The sequence below is a fragment of the Podarcis muralis genome, chromosome 2, assembly GCF_964188315.1.
Source record: "Podarcis muralis chromosome 2, rPodMur119.hap1.1, whole genome shotgun sequence".
Taxonomy (NCBI): Eukaryota; Metazoa; Chordata; class Lepidosauria; order Squamata; family Lacertidae; genus Podarcis; species Podarcis muralis.
The window spans coordinates 37,648,267-37,665,022 of NC_135656.1; the positions used below are offsets into that span (position 1 = coordinate 37,648,267).

At 44.3% G+C, this 16,756-nt stretch overlaps 1 protein-coding gene across 1 annotated transcript; it reads left to right on the forward strand.

Annotated features, from left to right (window-relative positions):
- Positions 1 to 749: 749 nt before the first annotated feature.
- On the forward strand, positions 750 to 15,910 carry LOC114590681 (sulfhydryl oxidase 1-like). The gene is made up of 12 exons (XM_028717059.2): positions 750 to 1,078; positions 2,660 to 2,760; positions 4,050 to 4,098; positions 5,101 to 5,206; positions 5,698 to 5,779; positions 6,705 to 6,850; positions 7,758 to 7,892; positions 8,673 to 8,802; positions 11,342 to 11,464; positions 12,771 to 12,915; positions 13,754 to 13,909; positions 15,281 to 15,910. The coding sequence occupies exons 1-12, from the start codon at positions 814 to 816 to the stop codon at positions 15,436 to 15,438; spliced, it is 1,596 nt and encodes a 531-aa protein (XP_028572892.2). The 5' UTR covers positions 750 to 813; the 3' UTR covers positions 15,439 to 15,910.
- The last annotated feature ends 846 nt before the right edge of the window (positions 15,911 to 16,756 follow it).

The window sequence follows — 16,756 nt, forward strand, 5'->3', positions numbered from 1 at the left end:
GGCCAGTCTTGACAGACTGTAGGGTTGTGCGCTCATCTCACTCTATAGGCCGGGAGGCAGCGCTGTCTGCAGACACTTCCGGGTCACGTGGCCAGCGTGACAAGCTGCATCTGGCGAGCCAGCACAGCACACGGAACTCCGTTTACTTGCACCCGGTGGTGCTTTCGAACTGCTAGGTTGGCAGGTGCTGGGACCGAACGACAGGAGCGCACCCCGCCGCAGGGATTCGAACCGCCGACCATGCGATCGGCAAGTCCTAGGCGCTGAGGTTTTACCCACAGCGCCACCCGCGTCCTCAACTTAGGCCAACAGAATTGCATACTTCTTGCCATGGGCATAGCCAGGAGTTTTGTTGGGGAGGGGGGAAGCCTTTTATTAGAGGGGCAGAACCTCAGTTTGCTATGTATTTTTATTGATGGGGGAGAAGCTGTCCCTCCCTGCCCCCCCCCTAGCTACGTCCATGCTTCTTGCCCTTTGTCTCCAATAAGGTAATAGACAACTTTACTTAGTTTCTCCTCCTCTCCCTCCCTTTGAGCGGGAAGCGGCGTCGCGCCGAGTTTGCTTTCGACGCCCTGGGCAAACAACGTCGGGGACACTGGCACAGAAGCCCTCCAATTCCGGGACTGGATGGAGTCGCAGAGGATCCACCCCATCGTGCGCCCTCCAAAGTCTGGAGGGTGGGCATGATGGAGGGGGGGGGGTCTGGGGGCGGGCCTGGTGGATTCCATTAAAAGCACCTCGCTCTCCCTCGCTGCACACCCAGCAGTGAGCGCGCCTCTCTCCCTCCCAACGACCCAGATCTTGCTGCTCGTCATGCCGAGGTGTCTCCCCCGAGTCGGGCCAGGGCTGCCCGCTTGCCTGGTCCTCCTGGCCGCCGCCTGCCTCTTCTCCCCGCCGTCGCAGGCCTGCAGCGTCTCTCGCTACGGACCCCACGACCCCGTGGTGGAGCTGCAGCCGGACACGCTGCAAAACCTCTTCTTTTCTCGCAGCGCCTGGGTTGTCCAGTTTTACGCGCGCTGGTCTGCCGCCTCCGCCGCCTTCGCCCCCACGTGGCGAGCGCTCGCCCAGGATATCAAGGGTAGGACAAGCCGGGCTAATTGTGCTGCCGGGATACCTGTCTCTCACACACACCCTCACCGTCAGATTTGGCGTTGGTGGCTGGTGAATGTGACGGAAGGACCCTCTGTGCATGCTCAGAGATTTTCTTTCCCTTGAACAGTCGCATTGCGCGCTGTTCAAGGCAGAATCATCAGGGCGTCGAGGCTGCCCCTCCAACTTATTTAGAGAAAGCCCATGTCATGCTCAGAGAGAGCGGCTACTGCTGCATCTTAAGGGACAGGAGCTCGTGCATTCCCCCTTCTCTGCTCAACCCTCGAGACACCAGCCAGCTCTCTGCCTTGAGTTTAAGCTCCGTGGCGCTCCCATGGTATTTCCCGCTTGAACCACCCTATCTCTTGCTTCTTCCATTTGAGTAGGTGGTCTCTGAATGCCAGCAGACAGTGGCCATGCCCACTTTGACAACCCCCTGCCCCATAGAACATGGGTTGGTGTGGCCCTTGAGGCAAAAAAGGTTAGATACCCCAGCTAATGGGACACGGGTGGCGCTGTGGGTTAAACCACAAAGCCTAAGACTTGCTGATCAGAAGGTCGGCGGTTCGAATCCCCGCAACGGGGTGAGCTCCCATTGCTCGGTCCCTGCTCCTGCCAACCTAGCAGTTCGAAAGCACGTCAAAGTGCAAGTAGATAAATAGGTACCACTCCGGCGGGAAGGTAAACGGCGTTTCCGTGCGCTGCTCTGGTTCGCCAGAAGCGGCTTAGTCATGCTGGCCACATGACCCGGAAGATGTACGCCGGCTCCCTCAGCCAATAAAGTGAGATGTGCGCCGCGACCCCAGAGTCGGCCACGACTGGACCTAATGGTCAGGGGTCCCTTTACCCCAGCTAATGCCTCTTATTTTGCACTGTACATCACCTTGTAAGGCATTGGAGACAACTCCTAGGGGCCGAGGGGTCTTTGCCACCCCAAATAAAATATTTGAGGGTGCCACACCCCCAGGTTGATGGTCATTCAAATGGTATGTGTGCACCATGTCTTAGGTTTGATACGCTGAGTGGGGCTTATCTCCCCTCCCCCCATTTTTAATTCAAATTGGCAGCACCCTTGATGTAGATGTCAGCCTTCATCTCTGCAGGTGCATGCACCCCTTCTTTACTCGTCCTGTCTCCAAGGCCTTCTTTTTTAGGGGAAGAACTGTAGCTCAGCAGCTGAGGCCTTGGCATGCAGAAGGGTCTAGTTCAATCCCCAGAAACTCCAGGTATCAAGGGAGAGACCCCAGTCTGAAATCCTGGACAGCTGCTACCAGTCTGAGTAGGCGATACTGAGCTAGGTGGCCCAATGGTCTTACTGAGTAGAAGGCAGATTCTTATGTTTCTATGTTCTTTCTCTTTCACATTCCACCCTCTGGCCCTTTCACCCCCTTGTTCTTTGGAACACTCACTCTTTCCAATCTCCTTTCTTTGACTGTGGTGTTTGTGTGTGCTATGTTTAAAAGCTGATGCGTTCATTGAGTGCTGTTAACTTTGCGTTCTATGATAGATTAAGCAGCCATCCCCTATTAAATCTTTTCCCCATCCCATATGGCTTTATCTGCCTTTTCAGACTGGAGACCTACTTTGAAGCTGGGTGTGATAGATTGTGGCAAGATGTGCAATGAGAAAATGTGTTCAGACTTTGAAGTCACCGCATACCCAACTGTGAAGGTAATGTGAAAATTTGGAGGGCGTAGTTTGATGAGATCCACCTGATTTTTGTTTTGTTTTGAGGGGGGGCAGGCATTCTTCTTTTTTAAGTGTAGTATAAAGGTAAAGGTACCTCTGACCATTAGGTCCAGTTGTGGCCGACTCTGGGGTTGCGGGACTCATCTCGCTTTATTGGCCAAGGGAGCCGGCGTACAGCTTCCGGGTCATGTGGCCAGCATGACTAAGCCGCTTCTGGCGAACCAGAGCAGCACACGGAAATGCCGTTTACCTTCCCGCCGGAGCTGTACCTATTTATTTATTTGCACTTTGACGTGCTTTCGAACTGCTAGGTTGGCAGGAGCAGGGATCGAGCAATGGGAGCTCACCCCGTCGTGGGGATTTGAACCGCTGACCTTCTGATTGGCAAGTCCTAGGCTCTGTGGTTTGGTTTAACCCACAGCGCCACCCGCGTCCCACAAATGTAGTATACAACACCATAATTACAATTCCAGTGTTCCTATACTGGCTTTCTCCTTTTTCATATCTCTGTATTTCCTTCAAAAGCTGTTGAAATCCTTATAAACATAATGAGCAATAGTCTTAAATTGTAACAAAAGTTAATCACTTTGTGATTTTCATAATGTTAGCTCTGTTTCAGCCTATGGTGAAGTTATGCCAACACTGTGATGCCTTTTGATTGATTTTCTTGTTTTCCCATAACATTTTGCAAAATGCAAATGTATTCATTTATACATCCACACCTTCCTGGGTCATTCATTTATTGTAGATAACCTTCTGCTGCACTCTGAAGACCAGAGGTCTAACTTATTTACTGGCAGCAGTAGCACTGGGTCCCACTGTCCCTATGGTTTCCATATGGATGAGAGAGCAGGTAGCAGACGCTCAAGGAGGAAATGGTGTCGCTGCTCTTCTTGGGTTCCTAGGGTCCTTGACACTACCATTCCCTGACCCTAGCCCTATACATTCCTTATGGATGCGCAACATTCACAACTGCTATGTACGTATTGCAATATGCAGCAATAACAAATAGAAAGCAATATAAGAAAAGAAGAGAGGAAGAAGATGAGGCCGCCAGAGCAATCCAGTTAGTCACCACCAGAAGAATCCAGGAGCACCAAAGTGTTCAAAAAGGACTTCATCCTCCTTGCCAGAACTTCTAAACAGATGGGTGCAGTCCCCAACTTGCAACCTTGTGCTTAGGTAGTATGGTGCCTACCCTACGTACTGTAGCAGACTTGAACATATGACGCCCAAAGCAAAACCTAACTCGCTGGTTTGTTTCCTTCCAGTTTTTAAAGCCATTCTCTACATATGCTGGCGATGGCATAAAGCTTGAAGGTATGTGTCCTGAAATTGATTCTAAACCTCACATAATTATTTATTTGAATCTAGAGCTCTCACTGCTGAGGTGAGGGTCAGAGGTTAATTAGCTAGGCTGCGACTAGCTGGAGGGAGAACTGAGCTTCTTGCTCCCTCCTCCCCATTCTCCACCCAGATGAAACACATGATCACATGGAAGCCTTACAGAGCCATGGTTGTCCAAGGTGGAGGGTGGTTATCAGTGCAAATAGCTAGGACAGACACAATCTCTTTAGCCTTACCCACTTTTTCTCTTTTTGTGATGTTTCACATTTAGTGAGCAATTAAAAGAATAGCCTGCCACTCTTCTGACAATCAGCAGATTGGAGTTCACACTCCTGTATGGGAATATATTAGCAAATTGGAAATTCATGCACACTGCACAAATATTTATATATGTTAAGATGAGTCACAGGAATATATATTCTGGTCCTGAAGGCAAGACGAACTTGACTTCCTGATATGTGTTTTAGAACCAAAATAGGCACACACAGCTTACAACCCAATACCCATAGAGAAGATAAGGTCAGAGTGGTTTCCAGACGATATTTTAGGGATGGTTTGTTTTTTTTTAAAAATCCAGCACTATTTTTCTCAGAGTTTCTGTTCCAAAGCAACCTTAAAACATGGCTGTGTACTCAAGCTTTTGGAAATTCTTAGTGTTCAGCTTGGGATTTTTAAAGATGCTGCTGTGCAGGGTTTGTTTTTTTACTTGGTGTGAATAGTGATTTTATTGTTTAATGGGTTTGTTTAAAAAACGTTCCTTGCCCTGAGATTTTGAGATGAAGATTAGGATATAAATATTTATAAATAAAGTTTAAAGGCCAAAGGGAACCTCACATTCAAAATGTGTTAGAAATTGGATCTGGCTTGCAAGCAGCCTTTGCTGACACGTGGCATCTGTTTGTGAGTGGTGTTTGGGTTGGAGAATGCACAATGACTGTCCTCAGAGTTATGACCTGCCTTTTCCTCCCCTCATAGAAATTAAGGATGACCCTCAGAGCCTAAGGGAAGCCATAATCACCTTTGCAGAGAGTCATCTAACTAGTTGGTGGTCCCCTGACGCCCCACTGTTGGCTCCACTCAGGTAACTATTTTAGGCATCTTTAAATCCATTTCTTCACAAAATATGTTAAGAAGTCAGGTATTTAGTGTCATCAGTCCCATGCTATGGAATACTCTTCCAGCAGAAATTGGGCAAGCATATTTACTATTGACTTTCAGGCTTGGCAGATCTTTTATGCAGACAGTTGTTTACATTTCTTGATTAGCCAATCATTGGTGATGTGTTATTTTTATTGAATATTTGGTACATTGCCTTGATATTTTACACAGGTTGGCAGTATATAAATGCCTTTATATATTTATAAATTTTAAAAAGACATTTTAATTTTCTAATCTCCCACAGTGTCACATGTCAATATGCCAAATCCAGTTACATCAAGGGATCAGTGCATGATTTATGCCCAGGAATAACTGTTGAGCTATTGGGAGGACCAGTATTTGCATGAAAAGAATGTTGATGTGGGACTTTGTCCAAATTTTGTTTAACATGCTATTCTCTTTGCTATTTTACAGTACAACAGAATTTGTTGACTCCATTCAGGGAAGGAATGTGGCCCTGATATTCGAGGGGGAGGACTCCTTTTTGGGCAGAGAGGTGATTTTTAATTGGTTGATTAAAAGCAGGGTTGGACAGATTAGATCTAGATCTGTGTGATTCACAGTAGATCAGCAAAGTTTTTGGATTATGGCAGTTTTTGGATTTTGGATTATGGGCAGTTTAACAATATCAACAACAAGATGACCCCAAATTATACTGCTGGATGAAGAAAGATTAGGGTAACTGGGAATGAATTATGGAATTATGACCATGAGGTTTTTTAAGTTCTGATCCTCAAAATAAAAGAATTATGAGTCCATAAATTTATCTCCAGTTGGTGGATCTCAAGGGTTTGGTGAAAAACAAAGTAAACCCCCTTATGCCTGAAGTCTGTGTACCCCGGATACAAGCCTGATACTAGGCTTGTAAATATGTTAGATTTGCATGTTGCATAACTCTGTAAATAAGTCACCAGCTAGAGACAAGTAACTTTTACTCACATTAATTGTAGGATTGTTGTAGGATTAAAATGCCTTCAGTTTCAATGAGAAGTTAAGAAACTTGCAGATTCACTTTACAAAGGCCACTTGAGTAGCACACCCACACACAAAACGGGCAGCTGTAAAGTTCTTGCCTAAACTTCTACACAGTGTAAGCAGTTAATAGTTTTTATAGTTCTGTGTGAGGAAAGGTTAACTGGTCCATCTTGGGCTTTCTCTGGGAGAAAAGGGCATAGACACTGTCTTCTGCTGTTTCTGCCCTTCCACACCCTCAGCTGTTTGTAAAGGAACCATCTGAGGCATGTGCGTTACCCAGAGCGGCACCATCTTCAAGGGAGTAGGTATTAAAACTCTGTTGAGATGCAGCAGAGATGATCTGATCACTATGTAGACAAGCATTAAGAGGAGGAAAGGTAGATGGTTTGCTTGTGAATCTAAAAGAGCAACTCCATTCATAATGCAATGTGCACTTCTGATCTTAGGTCATATTGGACATGGCCCAGTATGAAAACATTGTTGTGAGGAGAGTCTTGAAGAGCAATGCGGAGCTAGTGACTAGATGCAAGGTCACCACCTTCCCTTCTGGCTTCCTGTATTCAAGCAAAGGCCCTTGCACACCCATCCCCCTGTGAGTTGCTGCTGGTATCCATAATCAACATACATATATGAGCTGCTTTTGCATAACAGTGTTCATGGTGCTTGTGTATATGATTTATAAGCTACATTCCTTCAAACCCCCATTGAGCAATTACTTATGTCTTCCTATTACACAGCCTGCGAACTCAGGGAATTGTTGATTTGTGAAGGGAATAGGGGTCTCCAATGACTCTCTGCACCATTCACAAACTACAGCTCCCAGGATTCTTTCGGGGGGGAGCCATGGCAGTTTTAAATGGTATAATACTGTTTTAAATGCATAGTGCAGAAGGGGCCTGTGTGTCTTGAGTTCTAAACTAAAAGATCCTAAATTCCATCATCTGAAGGAATTCAGTGGCCACTAAAGTTCAGCCACTAAAATCAATGATGTGCATCAGGAATTTTTGCGGGGGAAATACATGGTCCATATCATACTGCATATGCTGAATTGCATGTCAAATTGCAACCTGACAGGATCTGTTCTAGCCCTATAATTCTGCACAATTCAGCAATTCGGTTTTTAGATAATGGGTGGTATATCTCATTCTGGGAGCAGATTTGGACTTCTTTAACACAAAATCTTTTTTGGCAGTGCAACTGTGTGCATAGGTGCATGTTGATACTACACAATGGAGTGCCCTGCACTGTTTCTCTCTTGCATACCTAAAATGGGGGTTGAACAGGTTTTATGACAGCTGAACTGAAGGGACTGCATGAAATGGGTTAGGACAAGGATGGCCCACATGGTGACTTGCAGTTGCGACTGGAGTCCAACCCTCATCAGCCTCAGCCAGCATGGCCCATGGCGTTGTAGCAAAGCGAGACCTCCTGCATCAGAAGGTCAGAATTGCCCACCGTCTTAGAGCAGAGTCTCCTCTCACATTTTACTTCCATCACAGGGCAAACAATTCAAGATCCTTCTATACAGACTTCCTGCGGACACTACCTGGGGTCCAGAGAGAAATCATTGACACTTCTAAGCCACCAATAGCAGAAACAAAGGCTACCCCTGACTCCTGGGAGGTAGCAGACAGGTAAGAAGCAAGAGCCATTTTAGTAGCCTCCACTTTCTTCTGTTCTCACTGCATTTATGTAACACTGGTCATCCTTGACACTTGGTGAACATTCAGTAGATGATCAGGCACAGCTTTGGGAGCAGAAGGGAAGGCGGCCTTCTACTGAAGATGACTCTGTTAGTCCCTGAGCAGCAACCTGAGTTGTGGTCCAGGTGGTGCCAAAGTGGGCCCTGATTTGGTTCTGAACCAGTTCCTGATTCCTGCAGGGTAGATCAGGAGTGGAATAGATTTCTAGGTAACTTCCAATAGATGGGCAAGGACTTCTGACTCCCAGCAACAAAACCAAAATGTTCTCTTTACCATAAATGATGCTATGGAAATAGAAAAAAGCTTAAGGAAACTAGGCATGGATTGTTCTGTGGAAGGGCTGTTAACTCCATTCTTCTCTGGTCAGAGGCTTACCTAGGCTCCCTTGTGCCCTTGGCGCCCCATCCCCTGTCACTTGCGACCTTGCCAAAGGAGCCAAGACAGAGTGGAGAGGTGCAATTTTTGCATCTCCCTAGGCTTGTGCCCTTAGCAGGGGCCAACCTAGTCAACCCCTAGGTACGCCTCTGGCTCTGGTGCTCAAAAAACCAAATTCCAGGCCTAAAAATTCCTTAGGGTGTCTTTTGCACTAGGCTCCAATTGGTTCATCTCTGGTAAAAACACAGATGACCCCTGAAGTCTGCACTCTTGTGATATAGATGATATGGCTGCTTCAATGATGAGGTTATCTTTCCACCCTCTTATCTGTCACAGGACACAGCTGTGCATGGCTGACCTGGAGTATGCTGTGCTTTGCAGCCTGCACAGAATTGAAGTAACTTTAGCCAACTTCACTGAAGAGAGGCTCTCTGCATTGAAGCAGTATGTGCATATACTGGCCAAGGTAAGTTTTCTACATACGGTATATCCAGGCTTCTCTGTTGTTGGTATAGTAGCGACTCCGTTTTTGAACGTTTTGCGAGATATTTTAATTTTCTTTTGGGCTCTCTCATTTTCAAAAGTTCTCTGTGAGCGATTACTTGGTCCTTTGGGGCAGTAAATAAAAACTATGCTTGTCACATTTTATTTTATTTTTAAGCTATGTTTTGAGGAGGAAAACGGCTTCTGAAGTAGGCTGGTGGTGGCTTTTAGACATGGTCAAGTTTAAAACTTAACTGTGTAAGATTGTTCTTTTGCATTCCTGCATAATTTTGGCCTAGCCTTGTGATATTCCCTTAGCTAAAGGCAGATTTGTTTGAGAGGAGAAGTAGCTTTTATGTTTGAAACTCTGCAGTGGACGGTATTATCAGCAAGCAAACTTTTCCTAGGGTTGCTCTGCACACAATTAAAACAAGCCAGTTTCCCCGTTTCCTCTCCATCTGTTGTCCCACTCAGCCCATCCCCTGGTCAAGCTGCTGTTTCTCCAGTTACCTTTCCCTCTTTCTTCCCTTCTCTCTCTCTCTCTCTCTCTCTCTCTCTCTCTCTCTCTCTCTCTCTCTCTGTCTGCCTGTCAGCAACCACATGCAGAATATAAATGTCATAAATCTATCAGAGTTCCATCTCAGACTCAGAGCTTCCTACTTGGAAAAAAACTTGGAAAAAAATTCCATTTTTGAGAGTTTGTACTTGAAGTTGGACACCAACGTAAGGCTTTGAAGGAAGACATAGTGTAAATGGTAGAATGGTTCATGCATACAATCTAGCAGTGGGGTTCCTCCCCCCCCCCCGCAAAATAAATTAATACTAGGAAGAGAATACAAAAGAACTATGGGAGTTTGGGCTAGACTAGAGAACAGTTTCCTGCTTGGTATGCTGCTTAGACTGTTTGAAATGTGAGTCAGCATTCTAGAGGGAAGGCCTTAAACTACCTCCTCTGAAACAACGTGGTTTGATTAAAGGGAAGAGTTGTTGGGAACTTTAGAAGGGATTGTGAGCCTGTTCCTGGTTGTGGGCTGAGATCACAGAGCTATTGACTGAGTTGCCTGAAAGAAAAATCACTAGGCTAAGAAATGGATTGCTGCTCTTCAGAGAAGGCTCAGTGAGCTCCTAATCCATCTTGAGCATGCTGAGCTTGCAAATCTGAGCAAATTAACCTGCAGAGAGAAGGAGAGACAACAGAGGAAGAATAGCTCAGGTGGAGGTGTCTGTCTGCTGAACTATTGAAGAGAAAGTTGCATCGTGACACTGGAGTGGTTTTAACATTCTCATGCTGTGATGGCAAGCCATGTTTCAGATTGATTGATCTACTTAGAGGCTTTGAGCATCCAAGCTACTGAGCAACTGCCTGAATTACTGCAGCTGCTCACTTGCAAGAAACAGGAGCCAGAGACACCTGGAGGGAAAGAAAGGGTCCCTACTGCTCTAGCGTAATTCTTCTTTGCTTAATGTGATGAATTAAACATATGGTTGATGCTATGCTTCTGGTGTGTGGGTTGCATGGCAAAGTGCCTGATTAAAAAAAACCCAACAGGGTTGGTGAGAATAACTCCTTGCAATGTATGAACCCAGTCTTTGGGTAAAGCATGGAAGAGAGGACTGAATCTCTGGTTGTATTGTCTACCTTGCTTTGCCTGAGCAGACAGAGGTGCTCTTGGACCTCGTGTTGGAGATATCCAACTTTTGGTGCCAGGAGAGTCTTAACAGGAGTGAGGAAGGGCCATAGCTTAGTGCTAGAGCATCCGCTTTGCATGCAAAAGGCACCAGGTTCAATCCCCAGCAACATTTATTTATTTAATAAATAATGGTGGGGGCATGACACTTTCAGCACCACAGACCACTGTATCATCCTGGGTTACCTCAGGTACCAGTGCCTTGTCTTTCTACCTGGAACATAGATTCCAAAAGGTGGTATTGGTGGAATAGTTAAATCCAAGGACTTAATCAGCTTTCTGATAATAGCAGCTCAAGACGGCTGATTGCTTAACCTTGGCTCCTTTGTAGCGGGAACAGGATTCCTGGTTTATACAGTGTGTCAAGCTGACATTCATTTAAAGTTAAATTGTGCCTTTGAGCTCCTAATACATACACCTACCTGGGTACAAAGGAAGTTTGGGGTTTGGAAAGAAAGAAAAACTAAGATTCTCAAGTACCTGAACTCTGTGTCCAGCCAAATTCTCCCTTGAGTGCAAATGCACTGGAACTTCCAATTTGCTCTCTCATGCCCCTCCCCAGTCTGCCCAAGTGGGTTGGTAGAACCCCGAGAGCACATTGTAGGGGCAGGGGGCAAAGAGAGGAAGTCAAATTATGCAGGTTGACATCCTTGCTCTTTGGGGATGACTTGGTGGTGTACAACCCAGTATTTTGTTTTTACATAACCCTGCAGTATGTACATAGCCCAGCGAATAGTCTACAGAGCTACAACACCACTTTTCATTCAGTTCCATCACAGGTAGAAGTTTACTGGGCTCCTCTTGTTAATTTTGTTTCCTATTGCTTTGTTTCAGTATTTTCCTGAGCGCTCTGTGGTCCACAACTACCTTCACAAACTGGAAGTGTGGCAGGAGTCCAACTTGTCGATAAATATTTCGCGGGATGAATGGATAGAAGCTCTAAAGGCTGCAAAAGAGGTACATGAACTAAACAAGGAGATTCTTTCCAGCCAAGTTGTGTCTATGGCATCTCTTCCCCCAACCCCCCATTTCCCAGAATTTCTAACAGAGTAGCTTTTAAACGTTTATCTTCAGAGAACTTTCCCCACACCACCATGTGCCAAGAAACTTCTATATCTTTGCTGTGGAATGTCCTCTGCAAGGTACAGGGGTTCTATGGGGAATGTTCAATGGCAGCAGAAGCCTGTTTTGGACACATCTCCCATCTCAGCCAGCATAGTCAATCGTTAGGGATGATGGGAGTTGTAGTTGAAGGCTTCACGTTCATGTGTGTCAGGTCCTGACCATCACTGAGACCATCACTGCCTGGACTGAGAGAAACATAGATTGTACCCAAAGAATATCTTCATAGACTTAGGTTATTCTAGTTGAGAATGTAGAGAGCTGTTCAATCTTCTTATTTTTTTTTATTCATCTTACTTATAGACACAAACAAAAATAAAAACCAGAGAAAATTGTTGTGGTGTCAAAATTTAAAGGATGGAAATTATATCCTGTGGGATGTGTGGGAAATTGCAGAGGCTAAAATAATTACACACAAAATTTGATGAATGAGAGAAATAGAGAAACTAGGAGATTTTATCTGAATTAGAATGATATGCATTCTGTGCCCCGCCCCATCACGTCTTCGACAGCTGCAAAAATGTGGAAATGACAAGAAAAAGAACAATAATACAAAATAAGGCAGTGAAAATAGCTACTTTCTCATACCTACTCCTGTAATTTGAGTTGTTGCTTTTGGTTGTGTACATAGTCCTTTCCCCTCCCACAGGTCACCTTGTAAATTAAAAATAAGGAATATAGATACAATTTAGCTACAAATATTATAAATGAGATTTTTCACTTTAAAGCACACACACACACACACACACACACACACACACACACACACAGCATTATGCCCATGAACCACAAGTTACCGTAAGTGATCAACAGTGGCATTTATAATTTCTTTCCTTTTTGTTTTGATGCTTCAACAAGAACTGCTCAGTCGACACAATATATTGGAAGGCAGAAAAAAGGGCTAATGATATGCATATTCTTTCCCTCTTCTTTCTGTTCTCTTCAGGATATTTTCCTTTTTTGTATCAGATTTCTTGACTCAATAAAAACAAGAAAAAAACAATGTGCCAAGTGACACACACACACACACACACACACACACACACACACACACACAAAAACAGAGGGAAGATGAGGAGTGATGACAAAGCTCACCCTCCACTATACTATTACATTAAAAGAGCTTCCTCATGCTTTTCAGGGTCTGAATGCCAGCTTTCCAGAGATTCCAGACTGTGTGGGATGTCAAGGAAACATACCCGGGTTCGAAAGTTATTTATGCTCTCTCCGGATTATCTTCCACCTGCTGGCAGTGCAGGAAGCACTGAAAAGTGATGGGGCAAACCGTAAGCAAAGTTCCTTCTGTTTGGTTATTCATATTGAAGCTCTAGCTAACCTCCAGGTACTGTTTGAGCTATGGCAGCAGAGAGTGGCAAACCAGATCAGACTCACAGAGCCACGCCTAGTGGCCCACCAACCCTCTACCAAAATTGGGGAAGAGGAAAGCCCTCTTCTTATCTTGAAAAGGGGCCTCTGGTGCCATTACAACAAGGGGGGAAGGGGATCTGCCAGACACATAGCCTCCCCTCAGCCGTATTATTGCTTACCCAGAGGAGGAGGAAGGAGGTGGCAGAGAGGTCAGTGTGGTGTGGGCACAGCAGAGGGAGCGTCCAATGGGCTTCTGCTGCTGCACTCCTACTGCACCAGGCTCCTGTTGTCCCTCCAGGTAAGCTCATGGCTGAAGGGAGGCCAGGTGCATGGCTCTGCCTCTTTTCCCTTCAGCCTAACAGAAATATTGTCCAGAATGGCAGGCAGGGAAAAGGTTCTGCAGTCATTTCCCTTGTGCTTCCCTCAGCTACAAAAAATAGTGTTTGGCAGTGTGGTGTGGACAATGCAGAAGTGAAGTGATACAGAAATGAAGTACTTAACTGCTGAAATCAACCATTGCTCTTCAAGAGTAGAGGTGGAAAAGCACTTGCCACACATCTTGTTGCTCTTCTTGTCTGCGGTGGCTGCAAAGTATTTGTCCTTGAGGAAAGAAAAGAGCCTGTTTCTGAATTCACCTTGCGAGGCCTAAGATGTTTTGTATGTGTGGTCAAGCCAATTTCCTCCACCACCACCTTACTGATCTGTACTTCTCATGGTGACATCCTTGCCCTTTCTCTCTGTTCTGCCTTCCCTTAGCATCATCAGAAGTCTTTCCTGCAGCAAGAGAATTCATGACGAACTTCTATTTTTACTCACCGGCTGCAAAGCGCTTTGCAAGTTTGCCAGCAGAATTCATCACCGAAGTGAAGGACCAAGATGAGGCTATTTTTCATCTGTGGTCAATCTTTACAGGTATGTCAGGCACCTCTGTTGTTTTCATTTCAGCAGCAGTTGAAGATATACCTGTTGAACTCAGGCTTTGGGGTTTTCTTTTTAGTGACTGTTTAGAACATTCTCCTTTCTTTATCTGTTTTAGTTGCCTCCATCTGCCTCTGTTGCTTTGTTTTTAATATAATTACATATTGGACTTATTTAATAACAAAAATTAGTCTCTAGAGGTTGTAGCCAATGAAATTAAAATGGACCTAAGTTAATCATGTCCTTGAATAAAGGAGGGAGAAAGTAAAAGAAGGGCAAGATCTTCGAGTCACAGGTCTTATTGCTGCTGTCAGCATCTGTAGCCTCTGGAGAAACTGAGATCTTGGAAAGATAAACTAGAAAGGAGACGTATAAAGAATTGCTGAAAATATGAACCTACACCAATGCAGCTCTTCATAGAAACATAAACTTTCCATAGTTAAGATGTGTTCTAAGATATTAAATGTTCTTAATAACAGATTCATCTTTATAATTAATCATTATTGACTCTCTCTGTTTGAAACAGTTACAAAATCTGACTGAAAAATGTGTATGTTTGCAGCAAAAGTCTTTGCCCATGTCTATTCTTCCTGGTTTCCTGTCTTCTCTTATAGCAACTCTTTCAGATTTTCCTTTAAGACTTTATCTCTCCTGTAATTTATTCAGGTACTTTTGCATATCATTGATGTCCTTTATGTTTGCAACAACTTGTTATGTATATGTTCTTTAGATAGAAGGGTTATCCAAGAATACCCTATTTAAATTTCTCTCAGAATTTAATAGGTTTAATTTTTGCCTTGTTTTTACAGTCTAGAGTTTTGTACTAGGCTAGACTAGAGTTTTGTACAAACTGTACAGAACTGCACTGCAAACCAGTTAAAATCTGAGTGTTGGCAGCTATCATTCTATTTACATCATTCTCTCTCTCTTCAAAATCAGATTTCTTCAAGCTTTGTAAACTATGTCTCTGACCTGTGGCCCATCAGATGTGGACTAGAACTTGCATCATCCCTGGCTATTGTCTGTGCACGCCAGGGCTGATGGGAAGTGGAATCCAACAACATGTGGAGGGTCACAGGTTCCCCATCCCCCCTTTTTTTTAAGGAAAGCAATCTCTTTCATTTGAAGAATGCCACTCATCCACATAGTACAGGGGTGTCCAAACTTTTTTCAAAGAGGGCAAGATTTGATGACGGAGCAGATTACGCCCCCAGGCCAGACTTTAGACATGCCAAACATAGTTTTACAAACAGCAGCTGGTGTGGAAGACAATTCAGTTTCAACCAGTTTCGACTACAGAAGAATGTCCTTTTGTGCTTTGTGGTGGTAATATATTGAACTTCACTTTTGCTTTACATTGCATAGGTGCTGAAAGCAAGGACGACGAAATTCCCAGGACCCTGTGGCCTCCCCAAGACTTGTGTCCATCATGCAGTGAAAGCATGAATGAGAAAATTATGTGGAAAAAGGCAGCTGTTTTGAACTTCCTCAAGAAATATTTCTCAATGGACAACATTTCCTAGGGCTTCCCAAACCAACACCTCAATGCTACCTTCAAACCAAAACCACACATAATCAAATTTACTCACACATAAACCACCCAAAGAAACAGGATACATATTGCTTGATTCCCTAAATGATAGAAGGCACCGACTACTGCAGTTTTAGACTGCTGCTTTTACCTGAGCAAGGCAGCAAAAATAAGCAAACCTTCACAGAAGATCAAGAGCTGCTGAGGCTTTTGAGTTTGTGTGCAGCTACCTTGTGTGGCTGGTGAGCAACTAAACTGCATGCTGCAATATTTGCATAAGCAGTTCAGTAGCCTCAGGCTGTGACCTCCCTGTGTCGATCTAGGACAGACCTTCACAACATGTAAGCGTGTGTGTGTGTTTAGCCTTTACATATCTACACAAAAGTATAAATTGTCAAGTGAGAAGTTGTCCACTTGCTTCCACATGAACCTGCCCAGTGGTGAATAAAATATTCTGATGTTAATTGATGGGCATCTCTGTCATCTGAGATCCATTAGGTTCTGGTGATCAAGGAAACAGCCTTTTAATTATGCTGACACCACAGGCTAGAGAGAGTTCTTAAATTTTATAGTCTCTCCTTGGGAGAAGTTAGCTGGAAGCATTCTGATCACATATGGAGACATTTTATAGTCCTACTCCAAGAATCAGAGGGCAAAATATAACAACAACAACAACAACAACAACAACAACAACAACAACAACAACAACAACAACAGTAATAGCATATTTTAATTTGTATGCTGCCCATCTGACTGGGTTGCCCCAGCCACTCTGGACAGCTCCCAACAGAATATTAAATATCAAACATTAAAACCTTTCTTAAACAAGGTTGCTTTCAGGTGTCTTCTAAAAGTCAGATAGTTGTTTATTTCCTTGGCATCTGATGGGGGGCTATTTTACAGGGTAGGTGCCACTACCAAGAAGGCCCTCTGCCTGGTTTTTGTATATGTAGTTTTTCTATGTATGTTATTGTGGCCAATTTGGGAGCAGGAGCAAAATGGTATTTTTGAAATATTCATTGGACAGAGAACAGTGTTGCATCCTGTCACTTTCTTGGCTCTGTTAGTTTGTTTTTTGCCTCTGAAAAGATCACAACCAGCCCTATAAACATTAAATATTATTTTACAGACCCACACACCCAACATTTTTTCTTCCATGTCTATTTTTCTATAACTTACTGAAAAGGCACTCGACAATAGAATTCATTAAAGAAAGCATCAACACATCTGGAGTATCCTTTGTGCTTTTAAATCTGAAACAAGGATTTTGTATTCACAGCCAACCAATGACCCTTGTCTGCCAAGGGCAG